The sequence below is a fragment of the Coniosporium apollinis genome (genome assembly GCF_000281105.1).
Source record: "Coniosporium apollinis CBS 100218 chromosome Unknown supercont1.15, whole genome shotgun sequence".
Taxonomy (NCBI): domain Eukaryota; kingdom Fungi; phylum Ascomycota; class Dothideomycetes; genus Coniosporium; species Coniosporium apollinis.
The window spans coordinates 365,813-390,159 of NW_006913277.1; the positions used below are offsets into that span (position 1 = coordinate 365,813).

The following is a 24,347-nucleotide window of genomic DNA, read 5'->3' on the forward strand; positions in this document are numbered from 1 at the left end:
ACAACACGTCCTCCCTCCACACCTTTACCACTCCCCACCCTCAACCCACCCAAAATGTCTCTTTCAATACCCAGCGCCCCGAATGCGGGCCTCTTCAAGCAAGGCTACCAGCAGTGCGCCCTCCACACCCCCAGCAACAACCCCCCAGCTCCATACCAAACACCCAGCTAACGCCTCCCCGCAGCTACGACGCCGAAGACGGCGCCGTCCTCCGCAACATCGACGCCTGCCGCACCATCGCGTCGACCGTCCAAACCAGCCTGGGCCCCTACGGCCGCAACAAGATCGTAATCAACCACCTACAGAAGATGATCCTGACCTCCGACGCGGCGACCATACTCCGCGAGCTCGACGTCGTGCACCCGGCCGCCAAGCTGCTGGTCATGGCGAGCCAGCAGCAGGAGGCCGAGATGGGGGATGCGACGAATATGGTGATTGTGCTGGCGGGGGAGCTGCTGCGGAAGGCGGAGGAGCTGCTGAGGTTGGGGCTGAAGACGGGGGATGTGGTGCTCGGGTATGAGAGGGCGGGAGAGGAGGCATTGAGGGTGTTGGATGGTGAGTGTGCTTCTTTTGTTCGCTGGGATCGGTAGTGGGAAGGCATGCTGGGAAGGGTTTTGCTGACGATGATGGTTGGACAGAGCTTGTAGTGGACAAAGTCGAGGACATGCGGGACCTGGGCGAGTTGAGCAAGGCTATCAGCACCGTCATTGCGGCGAAGCAATCGGGCAACGAGGACTTCCTGGCGGACATGGTCGCGGAGGCTGTCCTAGCCGTCCTGCCCAAGAACCCGGCAAACTTCAATGTGGACAACATCCGCGTGGTCAAGATCATGGGCGGGTCCCTGGAGCAGAGCCGGGTAGTCAAAGGCATGGTCTTCGGCCGCGAGCCCGAAGGCACCGTCAAGAAAGCCAAGAAAGCCAAAGTCGGCGTCTTCAGCTGTCCGATCGACATTAGCCAGACAGAAACAAAAGGAACAGTACTGCTGAAAAACGCAAAGGAGATTCTAGACTTCACAAAAGGCGAGGAAGAGCAGATCGAGAACACTGTTAAAGAACTACACGACTCGGGCCTCAGAGTCGTCGTCGCAGGCTCCACAATCGGCGAGCTGGCAATGCACTATCTAAACCGCTACAATATCCTCGTTATTAAGATCCTCTCGAAATTCGAGCTCCGCCGCCTCTGCCGCGTCGTCGGCGCCACTCCCCTCGCGCGCCTCGGCGCACCCATGCCCGATGAGATGGGCAGCGTAGACGTCGTCGAGACGCTCGAGATCGGCGGCGACCGCGTCACGGTCTTCAGGCAGGAGAACGAAACGACCCGCACAGCGACGCTCGTGCTACGCGGCGCGACGCAAAACCACCTCGACGACATCGAGCGCGCCGTCGACGACGGCGTCAACGTCGTCAAAGCCATCACCCGGAACCCGAACCTGGTCCCCGGCGCCGGAGCAACAGAGATGCAGCTCGTGGAGCGCATTACCGCGTTTGGCGAGAAGACGCCGGGGCTCATGCAATACGCCATCAAGAAGTACGCCGAGGCGTTCGAGGTGATACCACGCACGCTGGCGGAGTCTGCTGGCTTGGACGCGACGGAAGTCCTCAGCAGACTGTACACGGCGCATGCGGCGCAGAAGAGCAGGAAAGGCGAGAAGAACTGGTGTACGGGTGTTGATATCGAGAACGAGGATGGCACGGGCACGCTGGATGCGGAGGACGAGGGGATCTTGGATCTGCTGGTCACGAAGCAGTGGGCTATCAAGCTGGCGACGGAGGCGGCGAGAACAGTGCTCAGTGTGGACCAGATTATCGTGGCTAGGCAGGCGGGAGGGCCCAAACCGCCTGGTCCCAACCCGAACTGGGATGAGGATTAGACGCAGAGGTGATGCGGTTGTATACCATGTAACGGAACGAGAATAGGTTCTGTCAAACGACTTGATAATCTGCGTCGTCATGTGGCCTACTGACGTCCTTGATTGCCGTACAGGACTGCACCTTCCTCAGCCGCTCAGCGGCTTTCAATCGTGCCCTGTGTTGGCCTTGTCCATTTGACTACCTAGTACTTCTTCAGGAAGCGATACAAGCCCAGCCTGCGAGCTGCTAACACTTCCTCCTACTTCACACCAGGCAGACCTCACCCAAGCTTATCCAACAACCTCCGCCTCCTCCGCTCCACCAACTCCTCCTGCACCTCCTCCAAACTCGGCACCCTCCAGCCCACCCCATCCCCCGCATCCCCGGGCAACTCTTGCCACACCGCATCATCAACCTCCCTCCCCTTCCTTCTCTTCGTCGGCGAGACCGGCCCCTCCACCTCATCTGGCTCCGCCATCAGTTTCTCAACCGCCTCCTTTTCCCTCTGCGCCTCGTATTCCAGCAGTGTCCCGTCCTCTTCGTCGAGATTGTAGCCGTAGTACGACGCGTCGATGTTGCGGGAGAGCTGAGCGCGGGTTTGGGCCTCTGTGGGAGCAGCTTGCTGGGCTGGTTTTGCGGCATCGAAGAGCTCTTTTACGCCGGGGAGGTCGCGCGCGCGGCCGAAGTATCTGGTTAACCAGCACACCCGATTAGCGGCTGTCCTTTTCGCGTCCGGCAGAACGCGCAGTTCCCCGCGGAATCAAAGGAGCGAGAGGAAAACCCCCCCACCTATACCCCTTCCCACCCCCCGGAACCTCCCTCCCCTCCTCGTCAACGACCCTCCCACCCCGCGCGAAATTCGGCCCCCCGAGCCCACGTATCTGCACCTCCCACATGTGCTTCTCGCGCATCAGCTTGTTGATCTCGTCATTGAGATCTCGTATCTGGAAATCGCTGAGCGCCGGGTCCTGGATCTTGGTGACCTTGCGGCTGATCTCCTTGAGCACCTGGCCGCGCCACTTCTCGCAGACGGGGATCGAGGTTATCGAGGTGATGAGTTTGGGCCGCCGCGTGCGCGATATGTCGAGGATGCCGAGGTCGGCGGCTTGCGCGGCGCGGAAGCGGAAGAGCATGCTTTGCGCTTTTTCCGAGTTGCGCGCCTGCGAGGGAGAAGATTAGTGGGGATGGAGTTGAGGGCGGGGGTTCAGGGGGGCGTGCCATTGTGGAGATGGTTTGGCGGTGAGGCGCACGGCGGGTCAGTGGAGTGTTGGCGCGTGGAATGCGAGAGGGTGTTAGTGATGGCTTCTTTGGTGTTTTGGGTTTCGAGATCCGTGCGGTGCCAAGCTATGGGCGGAAAACGGCGCGGGATGTGTTGGAGCGGCGGAATGAGCACGTGACCATCTGCTCTTGGGGTTGAATGTCCGTATTGCGAGTAGCACCGTACTTGAAAGTGAAGAGAAGACGGCACGATGATCACGGCATCGGTAGAATGTATAGGGATCTGCAAACCTGCAGAAGTTGAAGCATCTACTGCGCCCCCGTACGAAGAGACTGCTCGCCATCCCCTTCCCGCTACAGGTTCCACCGCAATGCGGATAGAGGCATGGGCCACGAGCAAGGGCCCGTTGATGAGCTTGTTGAGAATTGTACGTCTCATACGGTACCACACATCGTTGAATGCGAACGCGCATGTACTTTGGCACAGGGGCGGCGTCAAGAATCACTTGCAGGTTCGCAACCGAACGACTTAATGTTCACGGCGAAGCGGCCTGGCGTTGAGAAGCTGCCATTCCAGGTATTGCTTTCTGACAATGATAATACCGCTGGAGTATAACCAGCTGTGACTTTTGAGCTCCTTGGAGACGGAGTTGCACAGCACCCCGCATGAGCATCCAGGCATCGCACCGTGGTGCAAGTGAGAGCTGGCTGGATGAGTACTGGGGGTTTGGTATCTGGTTTGTTGCGAGGGTGATTGACACCCATTTGCTGGCGAACAGGGACCCGAGCACACACGAGCGGAAGCGAGGTGTCCCGCAGGTCAAACGTAACAACAAGGGCTAGGCACCAAGGGGATGATGCCTGACTTGATTGCAACAAATGTCAAGTGGTACTAAATGAAGCTTTCTCAACACTTTCTGACTACTGTTAGTTGCGCAGCGCTGGATCGAGCCATTTCAGCAAGGCATGTTCGCTGATCTGGAGACGGTAGCTAGATGATACAAAGAAGTGGACAGACGTCTGTAAGACCGCAGTGCACCGTTGTCTTACTTGGCCTCGCTGCGAAACTATACGCACAATATACGCTTGTGCCAAATTTGTTGCCGACCGTCACATGTCCTGTTTCGATGAGGAGTGACGGAGCATGGATCCGAAATGCGTCGGCATCCTACAATGCTGTGCGGGACTGTGGCTGTACTGATAAAGAACGTGGAGCGCCCTAAGACCGGCGTCTGCTTGTGCAGTGGAAGTGTACATGAGTGTCGATAGTCATTGTTTCAAAAGATATTGCAGAAGGCGGTGGACTATCGCACATGCGAGCATAGCTACCGTGATGGACAAAGAACATAAACATATGGAATGGAAAGCGACGTGTAGTGGACCGAGTCCTCGATTCCCAATTATTGAGTCGCGGGTTTTCTTTTCCGGTCGCTTGAGTACCTCTTAGGGTGTGCGTACCTAAATCCAATACTCCTTCGGATACCTTCGACCTCACAATGGCAGCCCCATACGACGTTCTCCCTTGGCTCAAGCTCATCCATCCAGGCGATGCATCAGCGCCTCGAGGACAAGCTCAGAGAATGCTAACTTGGCTGGCGAGAGCTATGGCGAAGCTCACCAATTCCTTGTGACCGAGGAAACAGGGTTGGCTTAAGCTCCATGAGTGTCCGCCGGAAGCCTCCGATACAACTGTACCACTGAAGGTTCTTCTACGGCGTCGCGCTTGGAAGGAAGCGTCTGGCAGTCGGCAGTCGGCAGTCGGAGCACTCTCCGTAGTGGATGCGGCTCCACAGAGCAGAAGAGTGGCAGTTAAGCTGATGGCCAATGCTCCAACGAGGATCTCGGACGTTGCCTAGGCCCATCGAGGGTTATTGCTATCGCGACGATTCGAGGCGTTTCTACGGAGCTGGAACGAATTGATGTGCGGCGAGATGGCGTGGCGCAGCAAGTCGAAGTGGATGGATAGAAAGAGCGACGGCAACTGCCTCGGCCCTGAGCACCTGTAGTTAACTCGTCATCGTCGCCCACAAGCACCGGCACGTGCCTCAAGGGTCTTCTTCCTGTTGCGGAGTAGTCCGCGGAGTCCCCTCCGAATGCCAAGCCTGGCCGCATATGGGGATCTCCAACCGTTAAGCGGACCAGGGACAACGGTCGTACCGATCGAACGTACGGAGGACCATCCGCTTGCTCCTGACACGACCCACGTCTCACTTCGTGTTCGTTCGATGGATGCTGTTAAGACAGAATTGAATTGACCGATATTCGCGACCGCCCCAACCTGCTGGCGCATGCTTGCATTGCAAAGTACCAGCATACGACGTGGTTTACGCGCTTCCATGCCTCTTCCAGAAACCTGCTGCAAGGAGTAGAGCTCGCTTACGTGTGAGGGTTCAGCCTTGATGCGCTCGGCTCTTTGGTTAAAGCATAACGCATGACGCTCCGGAGCCTCCTCCGTCTCCGTTAGTTACCGTGCAGTGCAGCTGGCCTTGCAGCTGGCCTGGATTAGAGTAGCGCGGCTGAGGATGAGGCGGCTCTGTACTTGTGTTCTTGCGGCTGTGCCTCCGGCGAGAGGGCTTTTCGAGGGGATTGTCTTCTTCTGAACACTTCGCGCCATGCGCGTCGTCGATGCAGGTCCTTCCGTGTCTTCGCACGAACAATTGCCAGCTTTATGAGCTGACAAATGGATTTTGGCACAAGGTCCCGAGTCATTGGTCCGGATGTTCTATGCGCTTTTGCTCGCCAAAGTCGTGCATTGCGACGGAAGCGGTCCGCTTCTGCGATCCTGAAAACGCCGTGTCAGCCGTGTCATCGCATTTCAGAGTCTCCTGGTGGCGAATCGTGCTGCCCTCCGGAGCTTTGTCCGCAGAAAGGTTTGGATTAATAGTGATGCGATAGTGGCGACGGCTCCGACTCCCCTACAATAGGAACGTTGTTGCTGCTTGAGCCATTGTCAGAGTCCTCAGTTCCTGTGTAAAAGTCGCGTTGATGCCCCTTCACCTCCTCGGCCTGCAAGACACACCAACGCATCGCTCGCTATATCCCGTGTCGAAGCCACTCAACCAAGTCAATCAGCGGCTCCACTCGAATCCGGGGGAGCCGGTCATCCCTCCGCCGCGAACATCACACCTGAATTTCGCCCATCTCTTGCGGACGCATGCGCGTCTATCCAAACCCTCGGTCTTTCCTGCCATCGTCTACCGTGCCCTGTCAACGTCACTCGCTATCGGGTCGCGCCTGCCCGCATGCAAGGTCGGCCGACTGATCTAGCAGCCCAGTAACAGCAGCATGGAGCCCGCCGCGGGGCGCGCTTCAGCGTCGAGCCCTGCGGAGAGTTCGCAACGGAGGGAGCGAGCCGCAATTGCAGCCCAGGCATGCGAAACGTGTCGCTCGAGGAAGTCGAAATGTGACGAGCAGAGGCCCAAGTGCGGCCTGTGCCGGCGGCTCAACGTCGAGTGTCAGTACAGGGAGCCGCAGCCCACAAAGTGAGTTCGACAGAGCTTCAGTCGTCGCGCGTTAAGGGGTCGAGGGAAGCGGTGGGAGGCTCGTTGTAACGTGACTGATACTTTGACCGCAGGAAAGACAAGACGCTGGTTCATATTCTGGATACGCTGAACACCATGAACGGCAAGCTTGATGTCATTGGCAAGACTGTTAGCCCAAACAGCTTCGTCTTCGATATGAGCTCCACAATGTCACCTACCAGTCAGCATTCGTCGCTTGGCGCAATGGTTACTGCACCTGAGCGCGTGGGGCAGCCTCAGAGACCTCGTCTCTTCCCTCACTCCCAGACAATGGACTCGGAGATACCACAGGCTTACGAGCATCTGACCACTCCGCACAAGATCCTGCTCTGGCCGTACATCTATATGCATCTTACGGCAGCAGGCACGGACATCCAGGTCGATCTTGAGTACGTGTTACAAGAAGGAACTCCATGGTTCCTAAGGCAAGAGATGGCAATGCATCCCAACATACTCCCCGCACTGCCTTCCTTCGGCCAAGGAACTGGCGAACAAGTCCTAATATTCAATGGTCAGCCTCGAGTGTTGTTCCCTAAGTTAACTTATGAGATCATGACAAACTACACGACGCACTACTTCAGTACATACAACGTTCTGTTTCCCATTGTGAACTACAAGGAGTTCAGCCAGGACCTCCTTCCAACAGTAGCGCGGCACGGATTTGGCGAAGGGGACATGGAGTCGGTTCTCGTCTTGCTCGTACTCGCCCTCGGCCAGGTCGCTGTCGAAGGAAGCTATGGCCAACGGATTGACGTTAACGAGGGTGGTCGGCGCAGCGGCATACGAGGAGGAACAGCAGAGGTGCCACCGGGACTCGACTTGTTCAACGAAGCGAGGAAGCGACTGGGTTTCGTGAACACGCAGTGCAACATGGAGAACATCCAGCTCCATTTGCTCACCGCGTCAGTCTACTCTCCGTCCGGTCGTTGACATGATAGTAGCCCGAGATGCTGACGTTGCATGGATCACAGCCTGTACTTTGAAGCGACCGCAAGGCATCTGGTGAGTCTCGTCATGTATCCCGCCAGTGTTGAACTGAACCTGGCATAGGACTTCTGGCGCGCAACGAGCTCTGCTGCCCTGGCATGCCAGGTAACGCTGAAGTGGTAGGTTACGCTGAGCAAGAACGGGAGTATCTTTACACCATCAGCTGATCCAACCTAGTGAACCAATGGACTGGGACTCACCGAAGGGATGTCAAATGAAGAGAATCTACTGGTCCGCCAACTTGATTGAGAAGTACGGAAAACCAAACATATCTTGGCAATCCTTCTGACCCAGTACAGTTGGTATCACTTCGACCTCGATCTTCCGCGCACCGGCATATGCGATCATGAAGATCAGGTACCACTTCCCGGGGACAATTTTGAAGAGTCTCGGCAGGAAAGCCAGTCGATGATGTGTTTCCTTGCCATGATTGCGCTCCGCCGGCATATCAGCCGTATACACCAGATTATATACGAAGGTAAGCGAAATTCGAGTTGCGAGCCGCTTAACACGAGGTTAGGCGACGGAGTGTACTCCGATCTAGCGAGATCCACTTCCGCGGACCCTGGACAACCTCACCGGGGGTTTAGCACTGACATTCTTTATTGTTCTCACCCCATTTTTCCCATCTTCATGCAATATGTAGCTGACTAATCTCCTAGCGTCGTCTTCGAGGGCCGAGCAGAATGAAGACTACGGCGGCCCACCAGTCCACGTGATCCAGGAACTGAGCCACCAGCTGGACTCCTGGCGGCACCTGCTGCCAGCGGCACTGCAGTGGAGCGACGAAGAGCGCTTCGCCCACCCGGACGATGGCACGCCGCACAACCCGAAGAAGATGATGTTCGTGCCGGACGAAGGACCAGGTCGGGCGGCCGACTACCGCTTCAACATCGAAATCTCCACCGCCCAGCTCCGGTCCAGATACTACTACGCCCGCTTCATGATGTACAGGCCGTTCGTCTACAAGGCCATGCACTTCCCGGAACTCATGACCGCTGCGGATGCCGGATACGCGGGTGCATGTCTCCAAGCCGCGATGCTGTGGCCGATCTGCATGTCGCCCTGCCGCGACCGGAAGAGGCTGCTGCCCGTGCTTTTCTCGTGGACGCAGAACTTCCTCGGCGTGCTGCTCATCCTGCGCACGACCACGGAACATCCGGCGCTGATACGTATCCGCGAGCAGTACTGCGACGAGGAGGAGTTCAAACTCACCGTCCTGCTCCTGCTCGACTGGATCATCGACATGAAGCAGATGGAGGGGATCGGCGCCTGGGGCTGGAAGGTCTTGAAGCAGCTGTATCCGGACGCGTTGGAAGCTGCGGGTAGGTTTGCGTCCTGATTGCTGGTGAGGAGCGAATGGTACCCCCAGGATGAGTCTGAGATTTACCCTCTGGGCTTCCGGAGCATGGACTGGTGACGAGGTGGGATGGTTTCTGAGGGATCTGACAAGGGTCTTCAGCCAGAGCGTCGTGTTCAGTACCCTTCGCAGGTGCATGGTGGGCTGCTCACGCACTGTGCACATGGTTTTTTCTTGTGTATTTTGCTTTTTTTGTGCGAGGGCTCTCTTTCTGATGGCAATAAGCTCATGATCGAGACGAGGTGCATTTGCAGTGGCGTTCGAACAGACTCGAACCGGCATCTCAACTTTCTTATACGTTGTTGCAGAGCAACGGTAGTGTTCGGCTTGTTCCGGCCGAGCTGGAGTTTTTACGCGGTTGCACGATGGTGGTAGGGGGATAGGAGGGAATTCGGATCTGCTTTTTGCTTTGATTTCTTCGCGAGATGCGGCACGCCACCTGTGGCTACTGCTGGTTGCTGCAGCGCGTTATTCGGAATGCCGGTAGAGTGGCCGGGTGTATGATGGAAACAGACTCTTCAATGCTGGAGTATACCTCTAATACTGAACCGACTCCTGTGCCGTGCGTGTTAGTGAAAGGGAAAGGCCGTGATCATCGTTGTACTGCATAAAGGCTCAAGGCCGGTAACAGATTGCATCGGTACGGAGCCATCACATCTCGACGATCCGGGACGGCGATGGAAACTGGAGTGCAATGGTCTACCGTCAATCTGGGGGTTTTTTGCGCGCCTTGCGTCCTAGGTTTCATGTCCTGTCAGTGTCATGCCGATAGAATCATCATTGAAGTTGACAAGCGAGCCACCAACATGACTAAACACCTCCGTGTTGATTGTACTATATAATGGTTTGTTGTACATGTGGACACTTGCCTTGTAAAGAACAAATTGCCGGCTACGCCCCGCTTCCTCTCTGCTCAGTATGTTGCTGTTGCATCTGAGACGCGACAAACATGGCACATACTAAAGCCGAAATGCCCGCATCGGCCGCACGGATTGAGGCGAACATTGAACGTTGAGGTGCTGGCCATTCGAAAAGCTAATTTGACGGACTTGGAATCGTGAACGGAACAGCTGAACCCGGTCTACTGGTAACTCATTTCTGGATGCGAGAGATGCGAGAAGAGTGTTCATCGAGACGGGCGATCATGGCGTGTTGTCCAAGGTGTTCATGTCGACATCAGCGAGGGGACTCGGAGGCTACTTCCTGTCGAAGATTTATTTTGAGATGGGGAGAAGGAGACTCTGCGTGTGAAGGCGAAACGAGGGAGCGTTCTGCTGGACTCATCAAGTCAAAACAGACGTTGTTCGCTCAGCTGCCACCGCCTCATCGCATCGTCACATGGATGAGGGTGGGTATTATGCAGCTGATCGTTAAGGAAGGCGTAAAGCCTGATGAGAGGTCAAACTGGGGCGCGGTGTGGGATTCAACAGAAGACATCACTCTTTCTGGAGTATCGGCAGGCCGCTGCGTATCGGCACTCTTAGGGACGTGCTGAAGGGTTAGCTGCAGCCTTGTGAGCTGCGTTCAGCCCGAGTTCAGTTTTGCGTCGGTGAAATTCGTTGTAATTTGTCGGCGTGCTTGGTGTGAGGATACAGCCACGCGAAGCAATCTTTTAATATGGCGATTTTATAGCTGAAGACCGTAGGCCAGAGACCTTGCATGAACGCATTCGACGCGGCTGCGGTGCTCATAGCTTCTGCCCTGTCCGCGGCTGAGGTGGCGACTGCAAGATGCAGTCCTTGAAAGGCGTCGAGATGTTCGTCGGCGCGCAGCCAGAGGATTCCCTGGAATGACAGAGCGCTGTATCACAAGTACACGACACAAAAAACAGCTCGAGTTGAGGCGTAGAGCAGTAGTGTAGAGTGCAATACTGCAATACTACAATACCTACCTAGGCATGCAGAAAGATGTGCTACAGGGATTGTGGAAACGGCGCCTCCACCTAGGGGGCAGCTCCCCGGTTGGCGGCGCCCCTTGGCGAGCCGGGGTTGCAACGACTCGGAGCAACCCCACAAGGCCAACGTCGCGATGGCCTCTCCGCCGCATGTCATGCATCCGAGTCGTGCCTCACCTCCTTCCAATCCGATTGACTGAGTTCTGCAACTGTCTTGTCTGCTTCTGCCTCCTCTCAATCTTACTTCTAACCTCGCCTGGAAGTTCTGGAGAGCTTGCTCACAGCTTCGACACCCCTCACCTGGAAAGCAGCTGAAGCTGAGCCTCGCTCCAGTCATCGAGTCAGCCCGACCGATTGACCCTCAGGGAAGACAGATCTCAGTCCGAGTGGATGCTTTGAAGGGACCTCCATTGCATGTCAGCTCGGAGACATCCTCTGGAAATATACTCCAAGTTATTCCTAGCGTTCCGTTAATCTCGCACCGGCTCCGCGACTTACCTTGGAAGATCTAGCCGCAGCCCTGAAACCGCTACCCACACAACTGAGCGGAGTCATCCAGAGCTCGACGTTCTCTCACAGACGTCTACCTCATACCTTGCGACCTCATTATCGAGGAAAGTCGGCAAGGGAAGGGTTTTGCCAGATCTGCCTGCCCCATCTCGCCAGGCTCGTCCGATTCGCCGAACGACTCCACAATAGTCTTTCAAACGAGGCTCTCGCACCCACCGATCTCAAATTCGACTTACGCTCAGGAGCACTCTCGTAGCGTACAAACCTTATACGGCTCCGCCTCAGTGGGGGTTAGACCTCACGCCTCGAGCTGCAGACCGCCGTAGAGGTTGATGAAAGCTTGAAGACTTCCAAGTAGGGACCACAGGGAAAGAGGGAAAGAGCTGGACTATATGATTCGCCCCTGGTCTGACAGGAAAGAGCTATCTTGTCTGCAATAGCAGCATAGGCTGCGACGGACCTCGCGGAACGGCTACGAGCCTGGGCTCATGCTTTGAAGTCGCTGAGGTCTTTTACACATACAAAAAAAAGGACGGCAGGATGACAGAGTTTCGGTTCCAAGAACGTAGCTCGGGACCAGTTCCTACAGCTAGCAAGTCTAGCTTTATCGTCCCTCTCGCCACGAACGGACACGGAGACTATGACAGTGGAGAAGCAGAAACATTTATCAAGACCCTTGATGAGAAGAGGAGAGAGCTCGATCATCAGATTTCGCTCTATATAGCTGAGAGGCAGAAAGAGTATGAGACATACGAGCGTCAATTACGGGAGAAACTCAGACATTCAAAGGAGGCAGGAATCTCAGGCGACGATGGCAAGCTATCGGAAGCGAATATGGATAGCCAGAGCAGTCACGGCGCTCCCAATATCTTAGAACCCCCTGAGCGTGGCTCCCAGCTTCCGGACTCTACTCCTATGAGATTTGACGACAGTTCCGTGACTGGCAAGGAAGACACATTCCCTGATCTGCCGAAGAATGGACCTACCAGTCGAAGATCTGCTCAAGAGCGCGAGGAATTGATGGGATTGTTTACTCCTACCTTCTTGCCACTGCTCGAAGGCTTCAAGTTAGGCAGTAAAGGCCACGACAGAAGCAACACTGCGCCGCCCGATCTTTTGACACGCGCGGCAGAAGAACCAGTAGTACATGTGGCCAAGCGTATGGAAGTCAGACGGTCATCGACCGAGCCAGCTTTCCCAGTCAAGCATACCAGGAAGTCCTCGCTGCGCCCGTCGTCGTCCGCCACGAAGTCTTCTCAGCAGCACACGAAGCCTCGAAAGCACGTGACGCTGGACATTGGAGACGCGATTGTTGATCCTGCGACTGACATTTCGGGCTCGGAACCGGAGTCCACCCTCTCGCCGACACACCACTCTCTGAAGCCACCGAGCACGGAAGATCTACCACAAATCGAACGATCAGCTCATCAAACTCCGCTACCAGCCTCTCAAGCTCAGCAGTCAGCTCCTCCAAGTCAACTGCCAGTTACCTTAAGCCAGCAGTCAGCTAGCCAGCCTCAAACCCCATCTACCAACCCTCACAGCGGCCCTCCGGCCCACAACGATGCCATGTTCTCCGCAGATCCAGCTGCTTCTGCGTCTCCACCTCGCCCTCTTGACAGTCCGCCTGGCACCCGCTCCGGATCTCTCCCGCCTCTGGAGCCCTACAGCCGCCCCAGCCCCAGCCCCAACCCCAACCCCCGCGCCGACCAAGCAACAGCCGGTGCCTCCTCCGCCCCTCGCGGCGCCGAGATCTCGCACTTGTTCGGTCCGCCCGGCGAAGCCGCCGATGAAGCCGTCGACGACGACGACGAAACAGGCGAGCCCGGCCTCGAGCGTCGCACCTCGGACGAAATAGGCTCGTTCGTCGGCGGCATCGATGGAGACTCTGGCTTCGATCCTGCGGATGCCGGGAGCGTCGGGTATCCTGGCACGAGTCTGGGGGCGTCGTACATGGAGGCGCATCATTCCTGGCGGCAGAGCACGATGAGGGAGGCGGAGTTGCGGCGGGAGGAGGAGGCGAGGAGGAAGGATGTGGCGGAGGAGCGGGAAGCGAGGCAGGGTGGGCGCGAGGAGGGCGGTGGGATGGTGGCGAGGGGGGGTGGGGACGATGATGAGGCGTTTTTGGGGGATATGGAGGATCTTTGAGGGGTGGGGTTGGTGTTGCGGGGCGGCGGTAAGGCTTTGTGTATACTCCATGAATGCATTGCGGGTGCTTGCATTGCGTGTGCAAACGGTCTTGCATAACGTGTTGGTGATTACCTCAAAATTGGTGAAGCCAGCTATATATTGTTTCGGGGCACTCATCATGGTGTTTGGGATACGCATCAAGAGCAAGTTAGCTCCACGAGTTGGAATTGGAACTCTTGCACCACCATCTAGGCCACCACCAAGCATCTTAGGACCAGCAGACCCACCATCCCACACAGCTTCAACATTCGTCCACTCCCTTCTTTTACCCTTCGCCTCCCCGTCTCTGCTCTCTTCCCAGTAGCCCAAAGCCTTCCACCCCCACATCCGCCCTTGCAACTACTCTTTAGGTTCACAAGGTAGGTGCACGCCTTTTGTTGTATCCTCGTATCCTCATCTCTGCACTCCTCGCTCCTATATGTCCGCTTTCTCTGCTCTCGGTCATCCACAAACCCCATGTTTTGTCCTTTCATTTCTGCATCACCTCCACGCTGGTGTTTCGCGAGAGTATCTGGACCTTGAACTGGCCCTTGCGAGCTTCCATCTTGGCTTAAGCTCTTGCCTTTCCGCACTGCAGCGTGAGGGGCACAGCAGCACCAACAGCACGAGCTCTTGTGAGCCGTGAGACGTGATCGTGAATGCTCGCCACGAGGGTAACGGATGTTTGTAGGCGGGCTGTATTTGATTGAACGCTTAGGCTGCGCGGATGGCGTGGTACCCAGTCCAGCGTTCCCCTCCACATCGTAAATACCGCGTGACGAGGCATCGAGGGGGTGCCAGGGTACGACGACGTTGCGCATGGAGGTGGACAAGATTAGCATGAGGACATGATGGAGGGACATGTTCGTAACGGCCATACAGCCCCTGGGTTGAAGCTACCCTGCACTCTCACTGGGAACCGTATACAAGACGATCCACGACCCAAGCAACTGCAGAAGCCAACTTCTCACAACAACAACAACAACGAAAAGAAATGGTATTTCTAGGTCAAGGTTTATCTCTCAATCTGTCTCCCCCACGGCCTTGTAGCGCTGCTCCCGCATTCCCACCTCCCCCTCACCCACTCAACCCCCTCCCCACCAAAAATCAATCTGACCTCCAACCGCAGACGTCGCAACCACGCGCGGCGCAAGACACGGCCCAACAGCCCTGCACAGCCCGGCCACCCAGGCCACAAACTCCGCCACCAGACACGCAGCCAACAAAAGAGCGTAAAGAGCGCAGACGGCCACCCAGGCGCAGAAACGGCCTGCGCGGAAAAAAAACCTTTAGCCAAGAGACACACACAGCGAACAGCCCACCATGGCTGACTTGCAAGCAGGACAAGGGAAGAAGACGATGAGAGACCACGGGCCGCAACGCGGCCGTGGGGAGGGGGGATCGATTAAACTGCTACTGACAACGTGCAACCAACAGGCAAGGAAGCAGAGGAAAAAGGGGAAAAGGTTAAGGAGCGAACAGCGAATCTAACCAGCACCACTTGCCGCCGCCTCCATCTCCGTCTGCGCATGGTAGCGGCCGTCCGGCCCCGTGCCATGGCCGTGTCGATCGGTGGTAGACATTCCTGACTGCCGATGGCGCGACGCGACGGAGCCGGTCAGCGAGAGGCTGTGTCTGCCTGCGCGGCTGCCGCGGCCCGTGCTTTCTTTGCGGTGGGGGAGGGAGCCGACGTCGTGTTTGCCTGTGGGGTAATAGTTGTTAGCTAAAGTGGCCACCAGTGGGAGCGAGCGAGAGGGAGGAGGTATACGGAGTAAGTGATGACAAAGGACAGGGACAGGGGAAGAAAAAAGACTCACCATCACAGCACGCCCTAACGTTCTCCAACCGATCCGCCTCCCGCTCCTGCGTCTCGATAACCCTCCGCAGATCCTCTGCCGAGTCGTGCACGACGGGCGCATCATAGATCATCTCAGGCTGCTGACTATGTCTGCTCCTCCTGCTCGAAAACGAGCCCCTCATCCCCGACGGCGCGCGAAACATCCCGCTCAGACTGCTCAGCCGGCCGGACATGGAGCCCTGGCTCGCGTTACCCGGTGCCTGGGTCTGCGTAGCGGTGGTGCCGTTCTGAACCCGCTCTGCCGCGGCGGACTGGCGCTGCGCGAGCGTCGGGACGCCGTTGCGCTGCGGGCTCGACGTGCGCGTCGTGCGGGAGTTGTAACTTGACAGGCTCGCGTGCGAGACGCGGGTAGCGCGGGACTGGCTGCGGTCGTAGCTCGGGTTAAACTCGTCGACATCCGCGTCCGTCATGTGTGCCTCGTCGTCGCGCTCTGAGCTGGTGCGCAGCAGCAGGTAGCTCAGCGCGTTGAACCACGTCTCGTGGCGCTGGCCTGTCGTGGCCGTGAACTTGATGCTGCGGCCGGGTGTCACGACGATAATGCTCTTGCGGTGGAGACCTGGAGGGAGGGGGTTGTCGTCTGTGACGACGCGGACGGCTTCGATGGCGACGGACTTTGCTTTTAGCTGTGCGCGGCCCGCGGTTACGGGATCTTGCTCGCTCCAGTAGAGCGTCCGAGTGTAGGGGTGCACCCAGAAGAAGCGGCGGTGTCGGTTCTCAGACATCTCGCCCCGGCCGGCTTTGCGGGTGTATTTCCACAGGAACTCGCCGATCATGGTCTGCGTTATTGCTTGGATCATGCGGGGATCGGTGGTAGATGGATCGAACTGGTCGGGTGGGAGGGCGTTGCGGGTGATATTGAAGCGTTGGTCTAGTTCAGACGCGAAGGAGGAGACAGAGGCGTGCCGACTGATGGGGGTGGAAGTGTCGCTGCGCCTAGTTGTGAATTGTGGCCGAGGTGTCGTCCCGCCCTTCGACGTTGGGCTTGCCATTTTGTCACCTGTAGGGGTTCGAGGTCGAGGCTGGAATGGCACGCTTGTCCTATAAGCCGAAGCTGGCATGACTGGGGGTCCCATTGTGCCAGGTGAACTTGGAACAGGCGGTGGCGGTGCGGGTGCCCGCTGGGCGGCGGCAGCAATGACCTGCTTATGGTCTGCAGGCAGGGGAGGTGGAGAAGCTGCACGAATGCTGCGGACACTTCCGGTGCCGGAAAGCCTGCGAGACTTAGGGGGCATGGGGTCAACTATGACGCCAGCTGGTATTACTGATGACCTCTTGGGACTGGACGACTTTCTTGGCGACGGTGGCTGGACTGGTGGAGCAGCCGCAATGATGGGCGCAGGCTTCCGTGATAGCAGCTTCTCAATCTGCTCTGCGGAGACCATGGTTTGGGTCCCTTCATCAGCCATCTCAAGTTGTGGTCGCCTGGCAGGTAATGCTCCGTCTCTCTTCGCGGTTACCGGACGTTCACCGTTGACAACATTGGCATCCACGGGCTGGAAAGGCACTCTACCCCTTTCAGGTGTCTTGCTCCTACCCCTGTTCTCGTCCTCGGAGAGTTCTAGGGCCGCCGGTGCACGATACCGCTCATAGGGGCCGTTGTCGAGTTCTTGCCACGCAGGTTCCTCCCTTACTGGCTGACTTGTCCCATCTTCAGCAATCAGCATCCCAGCGGGACGCTTCTCTCGACGCTCGCTTCTGGCGGAAAGAACCGGTCCAGGAGACTCTGTTTCCTTCTGTACTGATTTTCTCCTATCGCTCTCCTTGAAGAAGTCTACAGCAGCAGAGATACGCTTTTGATCAGTGAACTCGTTATCCAAGTCTCGGCGAGATGGCGTGATAGGAGTAACCGAGTCCTGATCAACGTAGGTCTCTGTCGTATGCACGCTGCTACCGGGCCCGCTACCGCTCGCAATAGCCTTGTTTCGGATATCTACAGGAGTAGGGCCACCGTTTCGGTCGCGAAGCTCCCTATCAATATCGTTTTGCAACGACATCATCATTGCGCTGCCAGTCGCAGGCAGATCTGTTTTACTCATCTGAGGAACAGGCGGAACTTCATCGTCACTAGTTGGCAGACTCGCCCCGACGCGTTCCGGCGTTCTGCTCCTGTCCCTGAAGAAGGCCTGGACAGCAGAGATGCGCTTAGCGTCGTAGGCCGCCCTGTCGGCCTCCTGTCTAGGGGTCAGAGATATCTCATTCTGGTCTTGTCCTGATTCAAGCGCTGAAAGTGTTCTTTCATGCTCAGACATGGCACCGAAGAAGCCCGCTCCCGGCTTGGATGCGTCGGTACCGGGGAGCGCTGGTACATCTGCGGGTTCCTCGGAGGCAAAGGCATTGACTCGGAGGACACGACCTGGTGTTGTAGGACGCTCCGGCGTCAGAGGCTCTGTACTTTGCGGCTCTCCCACCATGGCCATGGTGAAAGGTGGTAGCCTTCTTATATGGTCGTCAGTGGAGACGGATGCCGGTTCTCTGAGGGCTTCTCCATGGGCACAATCAATCGAGAACGGATCCACAGATGTAGGAGGGGAGTGTCCAGGAGCCTTGAATATAGGCATCGTTGGAGTGCTTGGCATTGGTGGAGATACTGGCACCACCTCTTCCTCTACTATTGGGGCAAATTCCAGCTCTGGCACATGTGGTTCTACGGTCCTGCGTGTCAGTTCGGGTGAACTAGACAAGCGCTTATAAGTGTTGGCACCGATCAAGGCAGCCCCAAGCGTCGCAGAGTCAGGTCGAAGCTGTTCGTGAGGTGTAGCTGCTCTGAAAGCATCGACATCCGGAATGTACGGCTCGATTGGTTCCACCTCTTGTGCTGCTATAGAGGATATCTCTAGCGTAGCCGGCAGTACAGTCTGTGAAGTTTCTGCTGGGACGCGCGCCGGCGACTTCTCGGTGATTGGCTCGATGGGTTCCGATTGCAGAGCCGATATTGTTGACATGTTCAGTCGTGTTGCGGCGGGTGAGGTTGTGGCTGCCTCAGGGTGCGTATCTTCGACTATGGCAGAGACTTCATCGGCGGGAAGCGGGATCCTGATAGCGTCCGTCAACGCCCTGTCCGCTTCGGCAATGGCTGGTGCCGCAGCAGATTCGTGTTGCATGGTAGCCTCGTTCCGGGTACTAGTGCCTAGACCTAGGCCGAACCCGCCAGCAAGTGCAGCACTTATGATTGTGGCAGGGTTGGAGAGGTCACTCTCCGGTTCCCATGGCTCGGTCATCATTCCAGAATCTATCATAGCAACAGTCGGCCTAGTGGGCTTGTCATTGAGCTCCCGGCTGAGAACCGACTTCCGCAGTTCAGGAGAAGCGGAGGCCTGTCGTGACGATACCTGAGAATAACTGGGTGTGCCTTCGCGTATGCTACCTTCTTCGCTCTCTCCGTCGCTCAGGTTGCCTAATTCGGAGAACAAGGTCTTCCCGGCTGCGTGGTCGCTCGAACTGGTGACGACGCTCGCCGGAGAGTCCTGGAAGCTGGGTTCAATGCTGGGTAACACCCCTGTGCTGGACCTTGAGCCACGCATGTAACCTCCCCGGTTGATCTTGAGACGGTAGCGGGGTTGCTGTGCTTGTACAGGTGTCCGGAGGTCATTCTCGTCATAGTCGTCACCGGACGCAGAAGCTGTGCTCATGTATGAGTTTCGATTACCATTGTTCATCACAAGCGGAGATGGACGACGGGCCCTCGCGAGCATATCGGTCGAGACATTTCCCTCGGTTTCGGTGGCATCACCACTGCTATCCCCATCCAGAGTCTCGGCGGTAGTCATAAAAGCATCCGTTTCGGTGGTAGTTCCGTCACGCTCGTTGGCAGTTTCAAAAGCGTCCGAAGTATCGGTGGACCCCTGGTAGGAGTCGTTGAAAGAAGGCGGTGCGAGACGAGAACTTCCGAAACCCTCACCCGCTGTGGCAGTACCGCTGTTTGCCCTTGCTGCGGCTTGCCGGCTAGGAGATTCCTGTCCATCATGGTCTTCCCATTCAGGGTCATCGATGATGATCTCAGCGTTGCTGGTGCGTGCTCCGCCTAACCTCTCCGGTCGCGCAGGTTTCTTGAAAACATCCTGCTGCGCGTTACTCTTGCGTTTCTTGACAGCGCTGTCCGGACCAATGCCGCCACTTCGCCTTGACTCAAGCTCATCCCGAGCATCCTGCAGCATTCGCTTGAGCTCGATCTTCTCAGTCTTCTCACGATGGATGTTGTTCTTTAGGTTCTGGATCATGCGATGGGCATGGGCGAGGGAGCTCTTGAGCGTTTCCGATTCCAGCGCGCCGTTTCGAGGCGTAGCTTTAGTGGGAGACGGGGGCGGCGAATGCTCCGGAGTAATGCGGCCGGCAGCATCGTCTTCTTGGTCCGATGCGGTATCGCGCTCCCTCTCTTGTTCCTCAGCCCTCATACGGTAGGCCACGGCCTTTGCTAGCTCTTGATTTTGAGAGATGAGATCATCGACCTTTCGTTGTAGGGCCCCTCGCTCGCTCTCACCCATGCTGACATTGCGCCGCAAACCAGAGATCTCAGAATCGAGCTGCTTCTTGAAGGATGCATGCTCCTCGCTGAGCTTTCCATGAACCTGGTTCAGCTCCTCGAACTCATGTTCCACAGCAGCCTTCTCCGCCTTCGCGGCATTTAACCCTTGTGCCAGCCGGGCCTCTCTGTCCGCGGCTTCCTTGGAAGCGGTCAACAGTTCATGAACCTGGGTCTCAAGACTCCAGTTCTCATCCTTATACCGCTGTTCGCTCTCATCCAGGGCGCGCAGACGCTGCAGCAGGCCTTCGACTTCCAGCTCCTGTTGTGACTTCTCCGAAACAACCGCCTTGAGTGCTTCATCCTTCTCAGCAAGTACGGCTTGTAGTTCTCGGATCTGCGTGAGGAGCGAGCTGCTGATTTCCGTCGCGAGCTTGATGTCGTGTATCCGGCTTGGCTGATGGTTTCTCTGCTTGCGGGACGGTACGCTAACTTTGGAAGGCGAGTGCTGAGCCTCGGAGGAGTATAAAGATGTGCTGGTTGATCCGACGGATTCGCCGCTGGGTATTCGCGGCTTTGGTATGAACGCCCTTGCCGTTTCTCTGCCAACCTCGTTGAACTCCTTTTCTAGATCCACCAGCTTCTGCCGCAGCTCGGGCCCGATCTCGTTTTCTGTTTGTTGAGTTTCGACCTCTTTCAGCTTGTCGCTGAGTTCGCGCCGCTGCTGCACCAGCACCGTGCCTAATTGCGATGCCTCTTGTAGTCGTCGCTCTGTCTCTGCGAGATGAGCCTCGAGAGCGCGTTTGGTCTGTGAGGGTGATCCGCTTGAGTATAGGGAGAACAAGTTGGTGTTAAATGCGGAATAGCGATGGCGCGCTTGATCCGGAGTTTGTGCGGTAATGAATGGATCGTTGTCGGTGTACTCCTCTGCAGGCAGTGAGCCGGGAGAGAAGCTCGCAACTGTCGCCATGTCCACGTATTTTCGAGTTGATCAGTTGTCCATCAAGAATTGAAGCGGCAACTGGCACTCTTGCTCAGCAGACCTTCTCCCCTGAGACGCTTGGCGACAGTAACGGAAGTGGAATCAGGGTATCGGTAGACTTGAAAGGTTCGCGTAGGTTGTTAGGGCGTAAACGAAGTTCGACCAACGGCGCAGGTTGACCAGCAATACGTGCGTGATGGTGACTGGCAGTGGGCAGTAGGTTGAGTTGCTCGGCCGCAAGTGCAATGCGTGAAGCTGTGCTAGAACCTGAGGGCGTGAAGTCCGGAGAGGAGGCGCGTGGACTCGGCGTGAGCAGGACGAGAAGACAGCAACGGGTCTCCTTCAGCTCCACGAAGCGGTGTTTTGTCCACAGAACGGCATGCACGATGGGGGTTTCACAACAAATGGAACGGTAGGGTAGGTCTGCACGAGGACGCGATTGGCGGCACGGAGAGGGGGACGTTTTGATGCGTTGTTTTGACGGCTTCCAGGGTTGGCCGCGAACTCTTCGGCAGCGTCGGAGATGATGGATTACAGGGAGCTACGGCGCGTCAATTGGCTGCCAACCTCCGGCACTGGAGACAGCTTGTCGGACGACAGAAGCTTATGCACAGTAGCGCGAATTGATGATCGCACGATGGGTGGTACACTAACTCCATCCACCGTTGATCGTGCTGTTTGAGCTTGTCAATTGAAGAGTGGCTTGTGGAAAGCACCAGCCACGCTTACGTGAGTGCCGTGGCGCAAGCTTGGATTATTAAGCTCTTCGATATATCGTCCGCGCGCGACTTCGATCAAGAGTTCCTCGGCACCGCAAGGGCACACAACAGACGAGAACACAATGGCAGACACAGCTACAGCAGCGCCTCTGTTCAAGAAGAGAGCCAAGAAGAACATCGTGCGCAAAGCCGCTGCCCCGCCGCCAACACAGTCCGATTCAGAATACTCATCCTCCGAAGACGAGAGCGGCCACCGTGTAAAGCGCCGCAAGAAGACAGGCGCTCTCGTCTCCGCGTCGTCCGCAACCCAAATGACCGCTGCCGATATCGAGGGCGCCACCAAATTCGCCGCCGACCGTTCCGCGAACATCGAGAGCACCAACGACGCAACGAAGCAGTCGAACTGGTACGACGAGAGCGCCAAGGATGCGCTCAGCGCACAGAACCTGCTAGGCAAGACGCGCCAAAAGCCAGACGCAGAGGTGGGGAGCGACGGCACATACAAAGGGGCTGCCAACTACCAGTCCTTCATCGAGAAGAATCCGAATGCGCCGCAGCGACAAGTCGGGCCGGTCAAAGCTCCTACCAACATCAGGACCATCACTGTCACTGACTTCGCGCCTGACGTGTGCAAGGATTACAAACAGACAGGGTTCTGTGGGTTTGGCGATAGCTGCAAATTCCTTCACGCGCGCGAGGACTACAAACAGGGCTGGGAGCTGGATCGCGACTGGGAGATCGGCACCAAGGGGAAGAAGGTTGCCGGTCAGACGGTTGCGTCGGCGAACAGAGGTGGCAAGACAGGCGACGACGACGACGAAGACGATGCTCTGCTCGAAAACATACCTTTCGCGTGCATCATCTGCAAGAAGCCGTACAAGAATCCCATAGTCACGAAGTGCGGGCACTATTTCTGCGAGGCATGCGCTTTGCAGCGGTACCGGAAGAATCCGTCCTGCGCTGCCTGTGGCGCCGGCACTGGTGGAGTGTTCAACGGAGCGAAAAACTTACAGAAGCTGCTGGACAAGAAGCGGGATAGAGCAAAGAAGCGGAAGGAACAGGCGAAGGAAGAGGGGCAAGAAGTCAGCGACGAAGACGAGGGCGACGCGGAGGAAGATTAACCGCTTCGGCCGCAATCCAGGAACGATACATCAGTAGCAGAGCTATATCAGACATGCGAGGACTTGCCATAACACGGCTCTCTGACACTCCAAATCCGTTTTCAACATGTGGGATTCAATGATCAACATGATCCCCGAAGACACTGAGCATTAAACACCTCGTCCGGAACCCTCAACACATCATACGCATCAAACCATGGCCAGAAATACGAGTAACCCTCCTCATTCCGCGGCTCGTCCGCAGGCTCAACAACGCGGTGGACCAAGAAGTCCCATTCCGCCTTCAACGCCCCGCTCTGCGCAACCGTAAGATGCTAAGGCAGGTCGCTCTGTCAGCACGCCGGGCTATAGGCAACGGATCACGAAGCACATACATGCCACACCTGCACCTCGCCGCCAGCCGCGACAACCGCCTTCAATACCGTGAAGTCCGCTTCGCTGCCCAGCTGCCGGAACTGCTGCAGCCCCACCGGGTCCGGAGGCGGCTGCACGAGATACATCCAGCCGCCGTTCTCGCTCCCACAGCCAGCCGGAAACCCGTTCAGCTCCGCTTGCCACGACACCGAGGCAGCCGCGAGATAGCGCTGGAACTCAGCCCAGCAAGTCGATGATGATACGCTGCAGTGCACGAGGTCGGAGGCCAGGACGGCGCCGTCGCGCTGCAGGATCGCCACAACGCTGAAATCGAGGTCGCGGTCTGTGGTGCCGGTGACGAGGTCGCGCGCCCGCTGCATGGCGGCGTGGTTTCGGATGTGGCGCACCTTCTGAACCGCCTCTTGTCCGCTGCTGAGGATCTGCGGCGGCGTGAAGCCGGCGACACGCATCTGCCGGTTCAGCTCGATGTTGACGCGGCCTGATAGATCTTCGTCGTAGAGGTGGGTGGTGATGCGGTGCTGGAGATTGTCCCGCTGGTCGGACTCTGCGACGAGGCTGTCGAGGTGGAGTTGTAGCGATTGGGCGATGGTGAGGGCCGGTGGGCGCGAGGCATAGTGGAGCAAGACTTCTGGTGAGGTAGGAGCGGCGGGATTGCTTTCGAGGAGGGGGTGTGTGAGGTCCCAGTATCGAGTGATCCAGCTGGTTACTTCGTCGGGCGTTGGTTGGGGCTGCCGTTCATCAAGCTGCTGTTCTGGTTGAACTGTCGGCTGCGGAGATTGGTGGACTCGACGTTGTGGAAGTGACTTCAGCAGGGGCTTCAGCGGAGACTGTTCTTGAAAAATCTGCTGTGCTGCCGAGTTGTGTACATTGTTGTCAGCTTGGGGACTTGCTGGCTCAGAGTCAGAGTAGGGAACGAGAGACGGGCCACGCATGATGGACTTAATCTAAGAAGATCTTAGACGGGGCTACCAAAGGCAATTGTGCATGATGAAAAGTAAAACTGAAGAAAACCTAAGACGTGCATCCGCCCAACTGCGCGACATGAAAAGTGAAGGAAGGAAACCCCGGTGTTTTGGTCCGAGTTGGGAAGCACCTGGGTGAGCATAAATTGCCGCAATCCAAAAACGGATAGGTCTTCAGCCAGCTGAGCAAGGTCACGAAAAGAAGCAACCCGTCGTAGTATACTGCGCGATAAACGTGTTCAAGCCATATCTAGAGGTGGAACAGCCAGGGTGAGGATCTTGGAAAGGTTGGTGGATTCAGTAAATCTTGGTGACTTGAGAGTAACTCGGGAGTCCCGCAATCGACGAGTCGGGAGATTTCT

General features: G+C 56.9%; 7 protein-coding genes across 7 annotated transcripts; 4 read left to right on the top strand and 3 right to left on the bottom strand.

The window, feature by feature from the left end:
- Positions 1 to 54: 54 nt before the first annotated feature.
- W97_03700 (T-complex protein 1, theta subunit) lies at positions 55 to 1,870 on the top strand (the record flags this gene model as incomplete). The annotated part of the gene is made up of 3 exons (XM_007781595.1): positions 55 to 113; positions 185 to 555; positions 639 to 1,870. The coding sequence occupies 3 exons, from the start codon at positions 55 to 57 to the stop codon at positions 1,868 to 1,870; spliced, it is 1,662 nt and encodes a 553-aa protein (XP_007779785.1).
- Positions 1,871 to 2,130: 260 nt separating this feature from the next.
- On the bottom strand, positions 2,131 to 2,983 carry W97_03701 (uncharacterized protein; the record flags this gene model as incomplete). The annotated part of the gene is made up of 2 exons (XM_007781596.1): positions 2,131 to 2,539; positions 2,640 to 2,983. 2 exons carry the CDS (start codon positions 2,981 to 2,983, stop codon positions 2,131 to 2,133), a joined length of 753 nt encoding a protein of 250 aa, XP_007779786.1.
- Positions 2,984 to 6,353: 3,370 nt separating this feature from the next.
- W97_03702 (uncharacterized protein) lies at positions 6,354 to 8,918 on the top strand (the record flags this gene model as incomplete). Its single annotated transcript, XM_007781597.1, has 7 exons — positions 6,354 to 6,550; positions 6,643 to 7,491; positions 7,561 to 7,591; positions 7,640 to 7,695; positions 7,754 to 7,828; positions 7,876 to 8,054; positions 8,239 to 8,918. 7 exons carry the CDS (start codon positions 6,354 to 6,356, stop codon positions 8,916 to 8,918), a joined length of 2,067 nt encoding a protein of 688 aa, XP_007779787.1.
- A 2,962-nt stretch (positions 8,919 to 11,880) lies between these two features.
- W97_03703 (uncharacterized protein) lies at positions 11,881 to 13,488 on the top strand (the record flags this gene model as incomplete). Its single annotated transcript, XM_007781598.1, has 1 exon — positions 11,881 to 13,488. One exon carries the CDS (start codon positions 11,881 to 11,883, stop codon positions 13,486 to 13,488), a length of 1,608 nt encoding a protein of 535 aa, XP_007779788.1.
- Positions 13,489 to 14,996: 1,508 nt separating this feature from the next.
- Positions 14,997 to 20,796, bottom strand: W97_03704 (uncharacterized protein; the record flags this gene model as incomplete). The annotated part of the gene is made up of 2 exons (XM_007781599.1): positions 14,997 to 15,211; positions 15,327 to 20,796. 2 exons carry the CDS (start codon positions 20,794 to 20,796, stop codon positions 14,997 to 14,999), a joined length of 5,685 nt encoding a protein of 1,894 aa, XP_007779789.1.
- An 853-nt stretch (positions 20,797 to 21,649) lies between these two features.
- On the top strand, positions 21,650 to 22,648 carry W97_03705 (uncharacterized protein; the record flags this gene model as incomplete). Its single annotated transcript, XM_007781600.1, has 1 exon — positions 21,650 to 22,648. One exon carries the CDS (start codon positions 21,650 to 21,652, stop codon positions 22,646 to 22,648), a length of 999 nt encoding a protein of 332 aa, XP_007779790.1.
- Positions 22,649 to 22,770: 122 nt separating this feature from the next.
- Positions 22,771 to 23,955, bottom strand: W97_03706 (uncharacterized protein; the record flags this gene model as incomplete). Its single annotated transcript, XM_007781601.1, has 2 exons — positions 22,771 to 22,962; positions 23,023 to 23,955. The coding sequence occupies 2 exons, from the start codon at positions 23,953 to 23,955 to the stop codon at positions 22,771 to 22,773; spliced, it is 1,125 nt and encodes a 374-aa protein (XP_007779791.1).
- Positions 23,956 to 24,347: the final 392 nt, after the last annotated feature.